The sequence below is a fragment of the Crotalus tigris genome, unplaced genomic scaffold (genome assembly GCF_016545835.1).
Source record: "Crotalus tigris isolate CLP2741 ecotype Arizona unplaced genomic scaffold, ASM1654583v1 scf7180000018784.18638703518:1950463, whole genome shotgun sequence".
In the NCBI taxonomy this organism is placed as follows: Eukaryota; Metazoa; Chordata; class Lepidosauria; order Squamata; family Viperidae; genus Crotalus; species Crotalus tigris.
This window is the reverse complement of record NW_024097199.1, coordinates 340096-360123: the sequence shown is the minus strand read 5'-3', so window position 1 is coordinate 360123 and position 20028 is coordinate 340096. Positions and strand designations below refer to the sequence as shown.

At 36.3% G+C, this 20028-nt stretch overlaps 1 protein-coding gene across 1 annotated transcript in view; it reads left to right on the top strand.

Moving 5' to 3' along the window:
* MMS22L (MMS22 like, DNA repair protein) overlaps window positions 1-20028 on the top strand; it is an 81692-nt gene that overhangs the window by 49797 nt on the left and 11867 nt on the right. The window contains exons 15-22 of the mRNA XM_039356080.1: window positions 6692-6858; window positions 8461-8611; window positions 9409-9551; window positions 10597-10739; window positions 10869-11028; window positions 13082-13251; window positions 17991-18199; window positions 18502-18668. Of these exons, the coding sequence (XP_039212014.1) occupies window positions 6692-6858; window positions 8461-8611; window positions 9409-9551; window positions 10597-10739; window positions 10869-11028; window positions 13082-13251; window positions 17991-18199; window positions 18502-18668 (1310 nt within the window). The remainder of the gene's footprint in view (window positions 1-6691; window positions 6859-8460; window positions 8612-9408; window positions 9552-10596; window positions 10740-10868; window positions 11029-13081; window positions 13252-17990; window positions 18200-18501; window positions 18669-20028) is intronic.

Sequence of the window (20028 nt, the reverse complement as noted above, 5' to 3'; positions counted from 1 at the left end):
TGCTTGGTGGTTTTCCTTGATCCTGTGGAGTGAAAGGACAGGAGGATCAGCTCAGGTCTAAATGAGATTACAGCTAGTTCGACAGCTTATCTGCTCTAATGCCAACTAGTGTGGCTTTGCACATCCTAAGGGGTTTACAACAGAAACTGTTTATTGGATACCATCAGTTTACTCAACACAAGCAAGCTAATCCTCCTCAATCTCAGCATGTTGCAAAACTGTGTGTGAGTCCAAACCAAAAGCAAGTATAGCCAGAGGCTTGAGAGCCCATTGTCTTGCTTCATATTGATTTCCCCCGTCCTTTCTTTCAGATTCATTCAAAGTCAGTAAAAATAAAACCAATAAACAACCCGATTGTGAGCAAAAGGTTAATCTGACCTAATTTCTTGACAAAAGCATCCATTAACCCTAAAAAAAAGATGGTAGCTTTTCTTAGCAATTCCAAGTTTTCTTTGCAATTGCTCTTACTCCAAATTCCAGGAAGAATATATATATATCAGCAACCACCATTTTCAGTGCTCTGCAGCATTTATATTAGTAGACTAGCTAGTAATTTGCCTTAACTTAAAAACCTAGACTATCATTAGCTGTCTCAGCTGATTTCCCTCCCACACCATTTATATATCATACTTATTTGTATAGTATTTGTGGTTCTCATATTTTCTGTCTTACATGAAATCACTGTATGCTCCCTCTGATTTTTTTCTAAAGAGTAATGTAGCTCTTATTATTTCTAGCATGGTCAGAGGCTGGTTTGCCAATATAAAAGACTCTTCGTATCAGAAGTTGAATCTCAGCTTTGCAGCATAAACCCCATTCATAAAACCAGAAGCTGAGCTTGTCTTCTTGGGCAAAGAGAACTAGCTGTTTTTGCTTTAGTGTTAGATGTCTATGGAGATTCTCAGTCATCCAGCTCATGGTTGTCCCAGAGGTGCTTTTTTTCAAAAGGCAACTGGACTTTCTTTGTTTTTCATTGAAAACGTTTTGCTTCTGATCCAAGTTTCTTCAGTTCTTCAGAATGAGAAGTGAAAAGTCTTCAAGGAAAAACAAAAACCAGTTGCCTTTTGAAAAAGCACCTTTGGGACTTAAGTGTTAGATAGATCAGTGTAGCTAGCAAGCCTCTCCAATATCCTTCAGATACTGTACCCCAGTGGTGGTGAATCTATGGCACGGGTGCCAGAGGCGGCACTCAGAGCCCTCTCTGTGGGCACGCGCGCCATTGCCCCAGTCCTAGGCCTTCAGCTGGGTTTTATAAAACCTTTTCGCTTTAGGCCTCCGTTGCTGTGTGCAAAAAAAAAAAAAGGTTCAATCAATCAGTCAATTTCAACTTGCGGGAAAAAAAAGATCTTACAAAGTTGGAATTGATTGATTGAACTTTTTAGTCCCACCCAGTCTGCCATTACCACTGCAGCCACGCCCACCAAATGGGCCACACCCTCCCAATTGGCCACACCCACCTGGTACCCAACAATGCATAAGTGGGTTTTGGGTTGCAGTTTGGGCACTCGATCTCTAAAAGGTTCGCCATCACTGCTGTACCCTATTACTTTCCAACATGGTGGGAGGTGCTTTCATGTCACTGGTATGTAATGGCTCAGTTGTGTGATGTATATATGGGATCTGTAGGAGAAGAACTTCTTCATCTTTGACAGCAACTTTCAGACTAGTCTTGATCAGTACAATCAAAGGGTTAAAGCTTTTCTTGAATTTTATCACTTTAATCTATGAGTAGATATATCAGATGTTGGATTGCTTTTCTCAGTAAACTCCCTCAGACACACTTACATGTGTAAAAAATAAGCATCAAGGAGAGCAGCTAAGTTTGTCATGCCCTTTTTAGTGCAAGAAGTTAGTAATTTATTTGCATTAGTAAATTAACCAAAATATGTAGCGCTATTCTGTTACTTGTAGGTAGAAATTATATACATTAGAATAAAAGGTCCATAACTTGAGATCATTGGTGCACACATAGTCCATTGTCAAATCTTTATATATATCTTTAGATATGCCTCCCAAATTATCACTAATGTAATTTTTAATGTAGCAGAATAAATATTTCAGATTAAACACTGGGCAAACAGGTTATTGTACTTCTATGTATAAACATTCCATGTGTTGGTTTTACAAATATGAGAAAACAGAATAATATGGAAAATGTTAATGATCATCTTCCTAGACACAAAGCAGTATTATAACTAAAATGGATTATAATGGATAAGCTTTGTTCAGAATAAAAATGTAGCATTTATGCAGTCTTCTGTCTTATTGAATAGTCTTCCAAAGAATTATTTGGTAATAAAAGTATATTGGCAGAGATTGCTGAATTTCTTGTCAAATCAAAATGTTTTTGTCTCAGTGAGACATTTCACCTACATATAGCTTCCCCTCCTCCCAAAGACAGGTTGGTTAATGCTCATGATAGAAGTTGTAAAACATTTTCCAGTTAATGTAACCAGTTAGCATTGGTTGATGGTGGCTTTGATATCATAATCCATTAGTTTGAAGAGGGAAGATGTTTTAAGAGCCTCATATAGGCTTAGTAAATCTATATAGATATTTTTAGATAGAAGATAGATAGGAAGGAAGGAGGAAGAGAGAGAGAAAAAAATAGCTCTTCCATAGTTGTTGATGTTTGAGAAAGGTTTGTGTGAGCAATGGTGGATATCTCCTAAAACATTGTTTGGTTAGGAGATGAAGGAACATTAGATTGTTGGTTTTCTATATGACAATGTGAAGCAAAAAAGTAAGAAAAATTATCAGTGTAAGAAGAAGATACGCGTAATGATCGGTGAGTGCAGAAAGAAAAAATGGAAGACATTAGGGATAGGAGACCACCCACATAAAAAGCCTTGTCTTCATCACAAACATGCATAATACATACTCAAGCATACAGACCACATGGAAGCCAATCCAGAAACAATATAGTCCATTTGCCTCCCCACACACTTTCATCTACAGGCAAATGGACTTTTCCTTTGTATGGTCATGGTTACAGCTACTCCGTGGTTCAAAACTGGATCTAATAGAATTTTAAAATAATCCCAATTTTAAAATACTCAACACTTTCCACAGCCATCACAAAGTAATCAATACTTGAGCCTTTAAAATGTACTTCTTAACAAAAACATAATCCAGTTGTAAGTCACTGCTGAGTCTACAATTGCTATCTCTGATTCAATGAATAATTTGCATAAATATCATGCAAATTATTTCTTATATATTAAAATCAAGACTTTGGCATTTGTAAATGAGCATACCCTATGGCATATGGTTTCTTGTGATGCAGAACATTTATTCTTCATCCTACATATGTTCATAAATTGAGGATCCAATGTCCTAGTAATATTGATGGCAAAAACTTTCTCTTATGTGATTTAAAAGACACAAAATTCTGCCAGTGCACTTACATTTCTTACAATTGCAATTATTTTCTATAGATAATTTGGATTGTTGGGATAGGTTGGAGTGTTAAATCCAGAAGTGTTTTAAGTGACAGGTTTTAGAGTAATGATGATGTGGAAATACATTCATATTTATATACCTTTTAAAATCTAAATTAGTCTAACATTTTAGATTCTATAAATATTATGCTATTTAAAGTATATTTCCAGAGTAAATTGTAATACTGTTTAAACCTGTAATATCTCTCATACATCTCTGTTGAATATGAATCCCATAACTGTATAGTGAATGTGTTGTGACAGCCTGGTAAGATTTTTTGCATGGTATTCTAAATTTTCATATGCCAAGAATTTGCAAGAGGCAATATCAGTTGGCAAAGACATGTGGTATCACAATAATGCCTTTTAATTTTCTGATCTCTGTTTCTTAGCTGAAGAGCATAATACATATGTGAGTAGCAATTACAAGTTTTTCATTGTGAAAAACAAGGCAGATGAATAAGATCCAAAGGGTTACATGTACATTTGAGGCATGTATATTTGGGTATTTTAAGGGGCATATCCCTTGAGATTCTCACTAAAAGGTAAAATCTACTTTGCATTGAATTTGATTCCTGATAATAATACAAATATTAGTATTTAGAATAGTACAGAAGTGATTTGTCCATGTCTTCTTTTTTTTATTATTGAAAATTTTTAAAATTTTACAAAAAAAAATTTTTCCCTTCCCCAGACCCTCCCAACCCACCCCAGCCCTCCCCCAACCTTCCCAGAGCTGAATACAGGCTTAATTAAAATTTAAAAGAAAAAGTTTTAAACACAAATAAATCATATACAAATTTGATTACAATAATTAAACAAATTATAAAATACTTTAACACCCATATTTAGAAAACAAAAAGAGAAAAAGAAAAGAAACAAGAAAAAGGAGAAAAAAAGAAAAAAAATCTTAAACTTTAAATATAAATTATTCAAAAACTAAATAATATTTTTTTATATCATATTTATATTGTATAAAATTTATCCATCTTTTCCATACCAAGAGGTACTTCTCTTGCGATTGATCTTTCAAGAAAGCCAAAATCTTTGCCATTTCCGCTAAGTAGGAAACTTTAAGAAACCATTCTTGCAAAGTAGGCAAAGATTCCTTCTTCCAACATTGCCCTACTAACAACCTAGCCGCTGTAATTTGTCCATGTCTTCTTTTGACTTACCATTCAAACTAGTAGCCTGGATCCCTTCCATTAAAGCAATGCCTAGGTCTGATTTTGCAGTACAACTTGATTTTGTCCCTGAAGATATTTTGCAGCCTCTGATACCCCATGAAAAACCACTCCAGAAGATGGGCCAATAATTCAAAAAAAGCATTTTGTATGATGCTGTTATGCAAAAAAAAAAAAAAAAATGCTTACGCAAATATTTATAAATAGGCAGCTACCTAGTGGTTAATTCTCTGCAAATTTTCCCATAGGGAAATAATAGGCCATATTTTAAACAAAAATTAATATATATTAATTTTTTAAATCCGTGTTACGAAATTCTAAAAAGTATAAAATTCAGTCAAGAGGTACATTCTGACTTTTCTTATATATTTGCTAGGATACTTTTAAATTTAGTTAAAAGTAGTTTTTTTTTTAATCCATCTTTAGATTTAGGGCTGATTTTTAATTAAGAAAGAACAGAAAATACCTAAACAGCTATAAAGACTCCAAAGTGAGAGATAAATAAACCAGAGAACAGATGTTATATAGTGTGTCTCTATTTATTCTCTTATATATTTCAGATGGTTTCTTTATCAAGGAGAGGTCTATAATGTTAAATGTCAACCATAAGTCTTGTTTCTTTGACCAATGCAGACATGCAATACAGCATCTGTTTCTGTGTTTGTTTTTTTCCTTCTGATTTTCATCACATTTTTCTTCCTCGCAGCTGCACTTTATAATTTTATTACAAAGTCTTCTGTTTCAGGCAGATTAATGCATTTGCCAGAGATGGATAGGGCAAGAGATATATACCTTGAACAATCCAAAGTGAGGGAAGAGAATAAAGGTAAAATGGAGTTTCCACAGGCTTTTTGCCACAGATTATTACGGACTGTGTAGATCTAAACACTGCTTAAATAATTGACATAACTCCAAGCAAATTATCACAACAGTCTTTGGTCCCCCCCAAAAAAATAAAGTCAGCATAATAACAGTGGAAAGAAACACAGCTTGAGGAGTTAGGATAAAATTCACAAATATGCAAGTCCTTTTCTGATTTCAGTCTGGTTGTCAGTGATGAGCTAAAGGAGTTTAAAGACAACTGCCTTTCTTTGTAGTTTGCCACTGACTTATACCTTGTCTTTGATTTTACTCTGCTGTTTATAAAATTTAATAAGGCAAATGTAATAATGCTGCTAGTACCTTAATCCACAATCTCGATTTAGCTGACCACGAGATAAATAGGAGCAGGAATGATAGTGCATTTCTACAAATTGTTTTTAATAAGCATGTTATTTAGTGGATCATCCAAGAGCAGCAATGCCTCACTTTCTAGTCTGCCAGACAAATTTATTAATGCTTCCTGCCCCTTCTCCAACCGATTCCCTGCAGACAAATCTCTATTGAACCTTTAGAAAGTCACAACTTCCAAATTAGATTAAGTAGTGGGAATTGTACTAGCAGAATCAAAGAAAATTGAATGTGTTATTGAATTCATGCCACATTGTCTCTGTAAAGGACTGACTTTAGGTATAATAATAACTTTAGTCCTCAGTGTGCTATGAAGACTGCTGCCACGTACTTGAAAAGGGTTAATCTTTGTTTGTTTGTTTTGATGCATTTATCTCTACTGAGGCTGCAAAAAGAAAACTTCAGTGATAAATGCTTTTGAGGAAAAAAAAAATATTCATAGATATTCTGTGCCTGACCCAGTTTCTGTACATCGTGCATAGAAAATTAACAAATCAGGAAAGATTTGGCACTGGAGTGCGAGCATGCTTACTTGTCATTTGATAAATACGCACATTCGTTTTAGAACTGCCTCTTTCCCATTTGGGCCTGACATATTAAGAGGTGCATAATTAATGGCTGACATAAATAATTAACATTAACTTTACGGTGCTTAATATGCCATCATTTATCCATCAAATTGCTTGTATCCATCAAGTTTTGAATTACAAAAGGTGATTTCTAAATCCTTGGAAAGGATGCACAGTAGCCATCCCAAGGCATCTAAAAAATTCAATTACTCTTCCTCCCAGGACAATAGTCTTTATGATCGTATTACTTTTATTTATTTTTTCTTAGAACAGCACATAAGCAGTTAAACCAGGGACCCAGTGCACAGCCTTCATCGGTGGCGAAAGAGCACCACCTTGCTGTTGCCAAAGCTCTCTGGAGAAATTTCTTTCCCTACTTGAAGGGCCAGAGGATGTTGAAGTCTTCCCCTCCTCAGCTTGCAGATACCGCTGCAGGTTTGTACTCCCAACTTGTCCTCATGTTTCTTGTGACCGTGATACATTCTTCCCGTTTCTAAATGAGTTGTTACTGAATATAGTAGACTTTATCTGCAAATAGTAGGATTCTTGTAGGCGCGCTCAGCCTTTTGATGCATGCGTATACCTCAGTGGGAAGAGAGATTCATATATTCATTTTAGTAGAGTGCTCACTTGATTCATAGGGTCCCTCGGATCCGTAATTTGAGTGGCACGTTTTGTTAGATGTTCATTATATTTGAAATATCATGGACTGTGATCTTAAGCAATGTTAATGGTTGATATGTCATCCTATTCAATACCTCGCTCATTCTCTGTGCTCAAATGAGTTTGTTCAGTCTCCTGCTGCTACAAATTCCCTTCCCTCGAGTTTCTCTAGGATTATAATAATCTTCACTGTTCTGTAAATATATCAAGTAAGATTTCAAATACATTTTGAATGACTTTTTTTTAAAAAAATAACACCCTATATTCTGGAGTCTTATAATGTAAGAATCAAAATCCTAGCAGATGGAACAACATCTTGCAACTAAACTATAAAAATGGTGATCCTTGTCTTCACTAGAACCGTGCCCATCTTTGTATTTTAATATGGTACTATTTCTTCCATGAAATTCCATGTATACTAACTCTGTATATTTCAACTCAGCGCAAGAAGGCTTGCATTTAGTTACAATACCTCACTGAATCCATTTAAGTATTATTTGTAAAAGACAGATTTGAATTTAAATACATTTTCCTCAACATGAATTAAGAACTGAACATATGCACCCTTAAAATCCTCGTCGTTAATGAAAAAAAGACCTTGAACTTCAGCAGCTTTGCAATAGTTAAGATATAATAATGGTGGAATAAAATGCATTGGAAAAGAAATATTTGCCCACTTCCTTGGCATGCAATAGCGTACGGACACAACACTAAAGCAGTGGCTCTAGTACCTTCTTTTAGTCAATTCTAGTTTTTCCTTGCATAGTTACTTAAAAAGGTTTTAAAAAAGTATATAATTGATCATTAATTACACTGAGAATATAGCAGCATTTGTGTTAAAATGCTAAAGAACAGTGAAAGTATAAGTTTCTTAATACATATTCAATGAATGAATAAATGACATAGCACAGTTAAATTTTAACTCATTTTGATTACGGAATTAGTGCCAATATCATTTTCCTATCTCCTCAAATGTCCACAAAAATAATAATAATAATAATAAACTCCATGATTATAAATAGCATGAGTTGACCCATGCTAGAGGGTAAGTCTGACTCATGAAGCTGGTTTGACAACATACAGCATAATCCATCTCACTTTATGATTCCTATTTCTAGTTTCTTTCGTTTTTTGCAGTAGAATTTCCTGGAAGTAAATAGCAGCTGGTAGAAACAGATTTTAAGATACAAACAGCAAGCAGGAAAAACTGAAGCATATGTCTTGCAGCTCTGCTCAAGATTTCAAATTATTTATATTTGCTGGGGATGGGGAAGGAATCTTAGTATTTAAAAAAAATCAGTGGTATACAAAGCATGTAGGATTGTTCTACTTCTCTGCTTTTCTAACACATACCCACTTTCTTTTTAAAAACAGGTTTGACTCTGTTAGCTCTGGATTTACCCAGCACATGTACATCAGATCTCCAACCTCAGCCAGTTATAGCTATGATGCAGTTGTTTGGATGGGATGACATGGTTTGCCCACAGCTGGTTTCAAGGTATCTAACTCACCTGATACAAAATAGGTAAGCCATACAACATCTTGGTTAAATAAAAGCAGGTATTTGCATAACTTTGGTTTACTACTTCTGTTGCAGTAACATATAGATTTTTATTATACATTTCTGTAAAAGCAGGATTGAAAATCTATTTTCTAGATTTTTCTTCAGTTATATAAATAACAGTGCCAATATTATCCTTTCGATATATTAAATAATCCAGTTTCAACAGCCATTTTGTCATGCTTTTGTCAAGCCTAACAGTTCTTCTCAGTCTGCTAGGAAACAGATGTATGGTGGGGAAAGAGGAATGTCAGAAAAAAGAGGGGTGTCAGAAGAGAGAGTAATGAAGAAGAAAGGGAATGGATGTATGTTAGAGATTAAGGACACTAAATTGCATTTCCAAACAGAGTTATCATTTTTCTTCTCTCTTAATTGTTCAGGAGGACCAACTCCGATAAATTATAATATTAATTTTCCTGAAAACATTTATGTTGCATTATATTTTCATTGATTTTCCTAACTCCCTGGACTATGCAAGCTGCATGGAATTTTCCAGCTGTTCTGCTGGCTGTACACAAAGCACTATTAGAAAACTGGGAATAAATGATATCCTAGATTTTGTTACAGTTGCGTTGCACAAATTGGTTTAGGGCTCAGTTCTGCCCAGTTTTGGGAGAAGGCATGTGCATACAGGGCATTTCTTAGAGGCAGGAGTTCTTGGAATCATTTACTGATGAAAAAAATGACACAAATCAAGGAGAAAGACTGACTTTTCTGTTTACCTAATGTGTTTTTCTTTATTGGCTTTCTTTTCTATACAGTGCCCTGGCTGAAGCTCTTACTGGCATGGGTCATTCATCTTACCAATCCTTGTTTGTTCAGTCATGGTTTCGATGCATTTTACAAATGTTTATCAATCAGCCTCCTGAGACTTTGATCAGAACAGATGCTGACCAGACTACTAGTATGTTCATTGACTTATATGTGATCAGCAGCAATAGAAACTTAGTCTTTTCAACTATGTGCACAATGTTAGTTTACTGTCACCTCTACCCCTTTTTTGCCTTATTATTCTTCCAGTTTATGTTTGCCTATTTGGGTAATTGATTAGTTGCTTAATTTTTAATTTAATTTAAAGTAAGTTTGTTCATTTGAAAAACAAACAAAATCAGGTTAAATTTGATACTTTATTTCAAAACATTTTAACTCATGTGAGAGGGTACTTTACTGTAGGACAATTGAAAGTCTGTATTTATAGATATTAATGCTAGTGGTTCTTTTTATTATATTTTCAAGCAAAGGGCAAGACACTTCTGAAAGTAACCTGGGGTAAAAGACAACAGATGAATTAGTGGTCATTTTATGTATTTTAGATTTTGATCTTTGGTTATCTCACCTGAATTGGTGAGTTTGGTTGACTTGAGTAGTGGAAATAATGTAGAAATGTAATGGGCTTAGGTTTTTCTTTTTAATATATACTGAAGTATGCAGATGTTTGCAAGGGGGAATAAAAAAAATGGAAAGAGAGAGGTTGATAACCCTTTGAAAGCAAAGGGTTGGATGGAAAATACTTACTAACAGTCATAGCATCTTAAAATTTCCAAGAAATAGCTATGCTTTTTAAAAAAACTTTTTTTTTGCAGTCTTTCGAATCTGAACTTGGTATAGTGATTAAGGTATTAGTCTAGAACTAGTAAGGCTCAGATTCAAATTTACTCTCTGCCCTCAGGCTCACTAAGTGACTTGGCCAATTACACCCCCAACTCGACCTTATAAGGTTTTTGTAGTTGTTCAGAAAAATGGACTAGGAAGCACTGAGTTTACTGCTTTGTGCTCCTTGAGGAAACACAATGGAGTATATAAATCCAACTGACCAACACTGGTGTTAGAGTACAATTCATATATTCCCCTTGTAGAAGTTGCAGTTCACCATACCAAAGGAACTGTCTAAGTATGGAAAAAGTTGAATGCTAAGTCACATCAAATTTTTGTGTTGTGTTGATAAATAGATAAGGCTTATATGGAACAACTGACTGAACTTACAAGATTGATATTCAGACTACCAGAAATAATAACTATCTTCTCAAGGGCTCACTTTGATGAGCCAATCTACAAACAAGATCCTAAGGAGGCTGTTTTCCGATTCATTGAGGTATGGTGTTTATTATAAGTAGCAATTTTGGAGGCATAGCATTAGAAAACACCCTATCCTATCTTAATAGGATAGGTGTATCCCAATATCAAGAATTGCTCCCCATTTTTTTCTCCTGTATTTTCTTAGGCTGTTGGAAAAACCTACAGTGGACTTCAGCATCTGCCTGAAAAATCAGCCATGGTGACAAAGGCATTAGAATATCTTGGTGATATATTAAAATATGTAAAACCCTATTTAATAAAGAAAGGCCCTGCAGAAGGACTCCATCTCACTTACAAGATAATAGGTAACTATCATGCCTAGTGCCCCCCTTATCAACAATAGAAAGCAAAGCCATTAGCATCAATGCTTCCAGGCAACTTCTCCAGCAGAAGAACTTCTAACCTGCAAAAGCCAGGTTGCCGTTTGGTTCCCTTGCAAGCGTCTGTCAATAAAAAACCAGCCAGGAGACACAATGCAAATGGGGCTATGTAAGAGGTTGCTGGGATATGCAGTTGTTGAGGTTCTTAGAACCTCCTTCTGCAGCACATTGAGACAAGTTGAGAATAAATCTTAGCAACTGGGAAGATCTGTCCCCAGTTTGGCCCTTCAGATCCCCAGTGTTGCACCCACTATTGCTGTGATTGTGTTCCATCAATCTTATTGCTGGCTGTCCTCTTCTTTCCTTCCACTTTTCCTAGCATTATAGTCTTCACCAATTCTTCACATAATCCATCTAAAATATTATAATTTGAATCTGGTTATTTGCGTCTTAATTGATTTCTAGATTTCTTCTAAGATCCACGGGTTGTTGTTTTTTGTTTGTTTGTTTGTTTTAATTTTCTGTGATCTTCATTATTAAAGTTCAGAAATGTCAAATGTCAATACCTTTTTATCCTGCTTCTTTGAAGTCCACATTTTATTTCCATAAAGTATGATAGGGAAAACCATTGTCTTCATGATTCTTATCTTTGTAGGTATAGACACATATCTTTTCCCAGAATGAAGATAGTCTGGCCATTCGTACACTTCCATACAAGTTATACAATGCCTTAAGGCTACTGGTTGTGAGTGTACATTATGTTGCAAGTTTTTGTTTTTGTAACATTCTGTTTTGCAACATAGTCAAGCAGAATGAGAACTTTCCTCTCCTCCTTCCCTTTATATCATTGGAATGCTGCTTGGATTCATGACCAGCTTCTTTAGTGTAGCTAAGTAAACCATATTATTGACCCTTTTTTGAAAGTAAAAATTCTGCTTCTAGCCGGTAAATATGTGGCAATTTCTATGTCCTCTCTGTTTTTAAGGAAAGGTGTTAGTTAGACTATTGAGCTATTCTTCTTCGGCTTGGCAACATAGCATCTTATTCCTTTTTGGAACATGATTTTTTTGGGGGGGGATGATTTCTTCCCCCCCCCTTTCTGGTTAATATCCCACATCATAATGCTCTCTCCCATCCTTCTTCCCTTCTTCTCCAGACCACATTCATTTAGAATGACTGGCTTGACTGGGGTTCATCTGGACAGGTTAAAAACTTCAGCAGCTCCACAGCTACCTACTTCAACGTAGTTCACCAGCCATCCCCTTTTCTCTTCTGCTAGCCTAGTTCATATGAACTTCCTGTCTGTTCCTTCTAGAAATCAGTGAGAAACTATAGATTTCTTGCTTCTTTGGAAAGATCACATTATGGTATGATGGGCACACACTTAGCTGCAAAAATTGCCAATGTTTATTTTTCAAGTAGGGGAGTAGTTTAGTTAGGTACACTGAAAGAGTTTTCCTGTACAGACCTAAAAAGTTACTGAGAAATAAAATTGGGTCACACATTCTATTCTGATACAGGCTCTGTCATTCTGTGAGGTTTCTGTTTATTTTAAGCAAGACTATCCTTTTTCCTAGTGATATTTCCTATTTAGGGAAGTGAAGGGGGATTCAAAATATATTGCTGAATGTTTTGTGCCTTCATAACATTTGCTTTGCTTTACATTTATTTGTTCGTTTATTAGCCAACTATGTTACTGCTTTTGATGAAAATCAAAAGGCAGAGTAATTGACATTAGAAATGATCATACCAAATAGTAAATATAAAGTACAAAAGTGGCATACATTAGCATTATTTCCTTGAGTGTACTCTTCCTTGACGTATCTGGCTTCAGTCCAAAGTTCGCAACTCTCATTCTTAGTTCACTGTACAAATGGACGTTCACCATCCCTGGGATTATTAAGCGGGATACATAGAAATGCGACTATTTGGTTGCTATAGTTACCGGCAGAAATGGAATCCAGCAGAAAGGTTTGTTCATGCTTCCTCTCTCCTTTTGCAATTTTGACTTTTGGTTTTCTTGGTTTTATTTCAACAGGATGCCTTGTGAAATCCTGGGCAGCCATATTGGCTACTTCCAAAGCACAGCCCCTCTTGTTCCGTATTATAGATTGCTTGCTTTTGCCCCATGCTGTGCTTCAGCAGGATAAAGGACTGCCTGCAGTGATGTTGGCTGCCATTCGTGAGAATCTCCCATTTTTCCTTCAGGTACGCTGGTTTCTTTGTATCTCTATACTATGTTCGTATGAAAAGACACACACACACAAACACACAGAGAGAGAAGCACCACTTTGATATAGTGGTTAAGGTGCTGGCCTAGAAATCAGGAGACTGAGTTCTGGTCCTGCCTTAGGTGACCTTGGGCAAATTAACCAGTGGAACAATCTGCCTTCAGAAGTGGTGAATGCTCCAACACTGGAAGTTTTTAAGAAGAGACTGGACAGCCATTTGTCCAAAATGGTATAGGGTTACCTGCCTGAGCAGGGGGTTAGACTTGCTGACTTCAAAGGTCCCTTCCAACTATTATTATTATTATTATTATTATTATTATTATTATTATTATTATTATTATTATTTACTGTCTCTCAGCCCAAACCCACCTCACAGGGTTGTTGTGGAGAAATTAGGAGGAGGGAGTATTATATATGTTTTCCGCCTTGAATTACTTATAAAAGAAATAAAGTTGGGCTAAAAAAATCTACAGTATGTGTGTATTTGAGTAATATAAGTATTAACGAGTATATGCATACGTAGGTAAACTCATGACTACCGTAAGATTTGGGATGATTACAGGTTGCTCAGTTCTCGATTTTAATTATCTCAAAAGTATTTGGTACTTGTTCAAATACCTGGCCTAGGCACATTTCTCTCCCTTACGTAATTTAAAAAATGAAAACTGCACTTGTGAAGCAAATGATAGCTTATTTATAATTCACTGATTACAGATGTTCTTCACATAATCACCATTTGTTCAGTGACTATTGGAAGTTACAATGATGCTGAACGTACGATAGGTAACATGCAGTCCCTGAAGTTACAGCCATTGCAATACCCCCCCCCACTGTCACATGATCAAAATTTGGGAACCTGGCAGCCTATGCACACTTACAACTGCTAAGGTGCTTCAACTCCCCCCCACACACACACTTTGGCTGCCCTGGAAATCAGCACTCCTTGATGGCAGTGGCAATGGTAGAACTTTCTTCTGCTGATAACATGCTAATTCTCTCTTGATCATTTTGCTAGTATGAATTCAATATAAGATTCTTCATGAATTCTCCAATAATAGCTCCATATGGTAAGAGGCTCATGATTTACTTCTGTTCCTGTTAATCTTTGAACGCATTTTCAACAAAATCTGTTTAGGCAGAGAGGAGGAAAAAATGCACAGAACAAACAAAAAGTCATGAACAGAAAATTCTTTACTTTAGCTAAAACAAGCATAAATTTCACATAAAATAAGAAAAGGGATCAGAAATGAATATTCCAAAGCACTCAGTTTTTAAAATAAGCTGTAAAATATTGGGGTCCTTCACAAAAGGTTTCGCGACATTGCTTTTCCTTTTTTAATTTGAGGGGTTTAAATATTAATTTCAAATACTAAACTTAAAACATAAAATTATTGGACAGAAGCAAGATAAGAAAAAAATACTTTTAACCATGGATAAGTGATCTTCAACAACTAATGTCCCAAAAGAAGACTTTGTTTTATTTTAAGTTCAGCTTAGTTCTTTTATGAATTATGCAAACAAAGTTTATGCCAGTTATTCCTGCACGACTGAATTACATAATTGAATTTTTAGTCAAATGTGCAAAATGTAAGCCCCATTGTTAATTTTAGCTAGGCATTTTTTATTAATGGCTAAACAATAGTACATTAAAAATTATTTGGAACATTTATATGATTGTATAATAAATTGTATAATTTATTTGTAAGTTGTCCCATGGCTACTTAATTTTTGCATTGTCAATCTTTTAACTAAAATAAAATTTCACCAGCCAAATGTTACAGATGGGCACACGATAATGCTGCTATACCTAGATTATCCACTGATCCAATCAATGCCACCATGGGTTAAAGGGGGCACACCAGTCTTTATCTGTAGAGAGTAACACCTAGAATTAGGCCTCAATAAAAGTAAGTATACCTAAACAGACTTGGAAGCCTAACCTGGATCATTAACAGGTAGAAGTTCCAGCAGGTGGTATCTAAGAATGTTTTTCTATTCATCTGGTAATTATATGGAGCCAGAAAGCTCAAGGAACATTTTAGAACACAAAGGGATTCCAGTTTATCCAAGCTGCTATCAGGTATTTTGTGGCTAAACCCCTGAGCCAACTTCTCTATAAAGTAGAATTTGGTTTGGGGGGGGGGGGAGACAGTCTACTTGAGACTATTCAGATCAAGTCTCAAATGTTTCAAGTGCTGGACTGCATTTCAAATGTGGCATGTTGTTTACAGATCACCTAGGTCAGGGGTGGGGAACCTTGGCTCTTTTATGACTTATGGACTTCAACCGCCAGAATTCCTGAGCCAGCGGGAATTCTGGGAGTTGAAGTCCACAAGTCATAAAAGAGCCAAGGTTCCCCACCCCTAACCTAGGGCCTCAATGAAGATATTTAACATTTTGATTAATGCTGCTTTTTTGTTTTTTAATATAACAAGGCCTAGCCCAGACATGTCAAACTCGCAACATCACATGATGTCGCGCAACATATTGGGACAGTTTTGCCATTGGGGTGGCGTGGCTTCCAGATGACCCGTCCGGCCCAAGGGCCAGCAGTTTGACACCCCTGGCCTAGCCTCTTTAACGTTGATAGATTCTTTATGTGCATCCTGACAACTGATAAGCTTTCTGAGGTTTCTCCCAGAGGCTGGTGACCTACAAGTATACTAAAGAGGCTGAAATAAAGACTTCCCCTAATATGGACATGCAAGAAGAGTGAGGTAGAAGCCTTCAAGAATAGTAGTTGAAACTTAGCTTCATAGTTTCCAGGGGGTATTATGTGTCAGACATTTTACCCTCCCAAGTAACAGTTGGGTTCTTCCTTGAAGATCTTAACATCTTCCCTTCAGCAATTCTCATGGATATTCATGATGATTCATAAGAACACTCAGTAGGAATCTGCCCATAAGGAGCAAGTATGATTAAAACTTGGCTCCACAATTTTCCACTTTTCTATAACAACATCTTAATATCATGATAGCCCCCTTAGTACACGATCTCCATAGCTTAACTTTTATAAGCTATTTAATTGAAGACAGGGATTGCAAGATCATGTGGCAACCAGCAAAACTTCTTTTTGGCAGTCTGCTCTTGAAGGAGCAAAAGCGCAGGAAGAGAAAAATCAATGTTCTTCCCTTTTATTATGGAATATATTCATTCATTTTATATATAATAGGTGTAATTTTATGTATTTTGAATATTTCTTTTTGTTAAAAAAATTGGCGTCACGTAATGAATTTTTGAAATTGATTGATTGGCTGATTGATTAGCTTTTTATCCTGCCTTTATTATTATTTTTTGTAAGTAACTCAAACTGGAAAACATGCATGGTATCTTTTCTTCCTATTTTCCCCACAGCAACCATTTGAGGAGGGTTGGACTAAGAAAGAGTGGCTGGCCCAAAGTCACCCAGTCAAGTTCTTTTGCTTAAAGTGGGGCTAGAACTCAGTCTCCTGGTTTTTGGTCAGCACTTTAACCACTACAAAGCTGAAATAGTCTGAGATCATATTACTGGCTGATTTATTTGTAAAGTATATATTTCCAAGAAAATAGACTATACTTACAATATAGTACAGAAAAATAAATTACTGTATATAAAACATTTCATTACCTCAACTACCATTCATTTAAAATATATCAAAAAATTAAATAGAACATACCATTAAATCAAGAATATGAATGCCAATATTCATTATTTTATTAATAGCAGTTTTCTATCAGTAATATAATATTAACATTCTATTTACAATTTAAAAATTGTTCAATAATTCCCATTAAGGGACCTCACAAGACAATTGTGACTTGTAATAGGACTTGTAATATTAACATTCTATTTACAATAAAAAAAAAAGATCGTTCAATAATTCTCATTAAGGGGCCTAACAAGACAATTGTGACTTTAGGCCAGGCACTCTTTGTTTCTCTCAGCCCAACCCATCTCACAGGGTTGTTGTGGGGAAAATAGGAGGAGGAAATTGTGTCGAATGTGTTCGCTGTTTTGAGTTATTTGTAAAAATAATAAAGGCAGGATGCAAATGAATAAAAAATAAAATCTTTGCCCACCTATATGTGATCAAAAATAAAAAGGAACGGAGCAAAACAGTCAGAAGATACTTCGAATTCTTCACCCTCAGTCATAAGAGGGATCCTCTTCCTCATCTGGGTCACATGACCTAAATTAATAGGTCATTGCTATCTTTATGGCAACCCTCCTGCCTGTCTCTAGAAAAAGACTCTTGGCCCTAGAATTCAGGGATAGGCAACCTTGGCTCTTTTATGACTCGTGGACTTCAACTCCCAGAATTCCTAAGCCAGGATGGCTGGCTCAGGAATTCTGGGAGTTGAAGTCCACGAGTCATAAAAGAGCCAAGGTTGCCTACCCCTGCCCTAGATAATGGGGCAAAGCAAATGGAAACGACCAAGCTCCGATAGCAAATGCAGAGATAGCAAGTAAGTTCTTGGTTTTGTAGTTTGTTTGTTTTTTTAAAAAAACTACTTGTTTTTGTACATTTTACGAAAAAAACACTCTCTTGATAATGTTTGGAAATTTAAGACACTTTGGGGTAGTGATGCTGTCAGCAATTCTCACCATTTGCAGCATATTTTACTTTCAGAAGACCCATTTGACGTCCTGTGGGGGATAGTGATGTTTTGCATTCACAATCTGAATGTGGCAAATTGTGTTTTTTTTTCCTTCCCCTCTCCCTCCCCCTTCTGTAGGGCTTGTCCTTTATTTGCTGCCATTGCCAGTCTCAGACTCAGAGTGCCTATTTGAACCAATTGCTAAGGGATGTGATTCGCCAGTATTTGGGGCGTTTTCTTCTTCAGTCATCTCGAGCAGGACATCATCCCATCTTGCTGGCATTGTGCAGTTTGGCTGCCACTCCAGAAGCCGCACATCTACACAAGACCTCTGTCCAAGTCATCAGGTAGTGTCCAGAAAAATAAAATCAACTGTTGGTATTTAAATTTTTTCGATAGCTAAATTGGTGGAGAAAAAGCTTTGGTGTCTTTTACTTTGAAAGCAACACAAGCATGATATTGGGGAGAAAAAACGATCAGAACTTTTTAGCTGAAAAATAACTGGATAGGTTTAATTCCATCAGAACACACTGTGTAGATGTAAACTTATTTGGGTGAAAATATAACCGAAGAATATACAAACATGTTAATTCTCATTCCTTGTCCTAAAGAATGGTAGAGAGACTGATCTCTTTTTATTTCCTTCCAGTGAAAATTATCTACAGTTCAAAGGTAATGCCCCTCCTTCTCGCCTAGGATCAGTTTTAGCTTTCACTCTTGAAGCACTGCAAAGGACCCAAAGCATTGAGATATGTGATGTTGAGACATTGCTGCCTTCTGTGTTAAAGTGCCTCGTATTGGTTAATGAGCCACAAGGTAAGGAGCTTCCTTTGTTGTCTATGTAGGGTGCAGTAGAATATCAGAAAGTATAAGAAACAGGTCACAGGCTTCAATTGAACAAGGATAATGTATACTGATGGTTGTGAATATAAAGAAGATTTTTCAATCTGACAATAGACTTGGGAGCTTGCATGCAAGCCAGTGATCTTATATCTGTAGTAGATAGTTAATGTCTTGAATCAGCCACTGGCATCATTTGATCATCACTATAATCAGACCTAAATTGATAAAGATTCTGGCATTTCTTAAATCCCAAATGCTTAATTTACAACCCTAGATACAGAATTAACTTGAGAAGGAACAGGTTTTGCACTGACATATAATGAAAAGCTTTCTAGCTATGTAAGAGATATGCAAGGACAAATAGGACAAACAGCTATTGGGTTGCTGTGTTGATTAGTGACAGCTAACTGGTGCTTGAGGAGGCACAAATAGTCCTCCCTTAATGACCATTTGAAGTTGTAATAGGAATAAACAAACAGAAGTTATAACTGATCCTTGAGGTTACAATGTGGTTATACGATCAAGAATTGGGCATTTGTCAGCGGGCCCACATTTACAACCACGGTGTGCATTTCAGTTCCCCCCACCTGCTTGACTCCCCTTCATATCTGCTTTTGGCCATCCTGCACTCCGCGGCCACTTAACCTTGCCACTCCTGGCTGACATTCGTTGTCTTCTTCCTTCTTCTGCACGAACCCAGGATATATGCATCCAGGGTAGCAGAACCTCATCTACCAAAGGGGTCTCACTGGCCCGGCTAGGGAGAAAAGAAGAGAAGCTAGCACTTTCCACAGGCAGAAGAAACATAAAGTCTTCTAACAGTGCCATGGTCCCTGTCTAACAACTGGGGCTATCAGAATTGCTGTCACTAAGCAGCAGAGTCATGTGATATTTTGTCTATTTTGCTTAGTGACGGAAATTCCTGTCCTAATTAGGATTGTTATGCAAGGACTACCTGTACTACTACTTTTCCTCCACAAGCAAGTTTCACATCTGTGAAATCTATCTTGAGCTCAAACTAGATGTCATGTAGAACCTCCCGTTCCAAACTTTCAGTTCATGAGGGTTGGCTGCTTTGCTTGGAACTGCTTTTATATGCAGAAAAGAAAAAAGGACCTCATTGAATAAAATGCTCTTTACAATAACTTTTAACAGAATATAGGAAGCCATAAAGTTGGGGTAGCAGCACTTCAGCTACTGCTGAATCCAGACCCTGAATTAAGTTGCTAATCAAGATTCCCTCTAGAAAGAGAATTGTTTGGTCTCTTCTGTGGTTGCAATGATTTAATTGCCATGCTTCTGGAATATTCATATTATATTAGTGGTAACAACT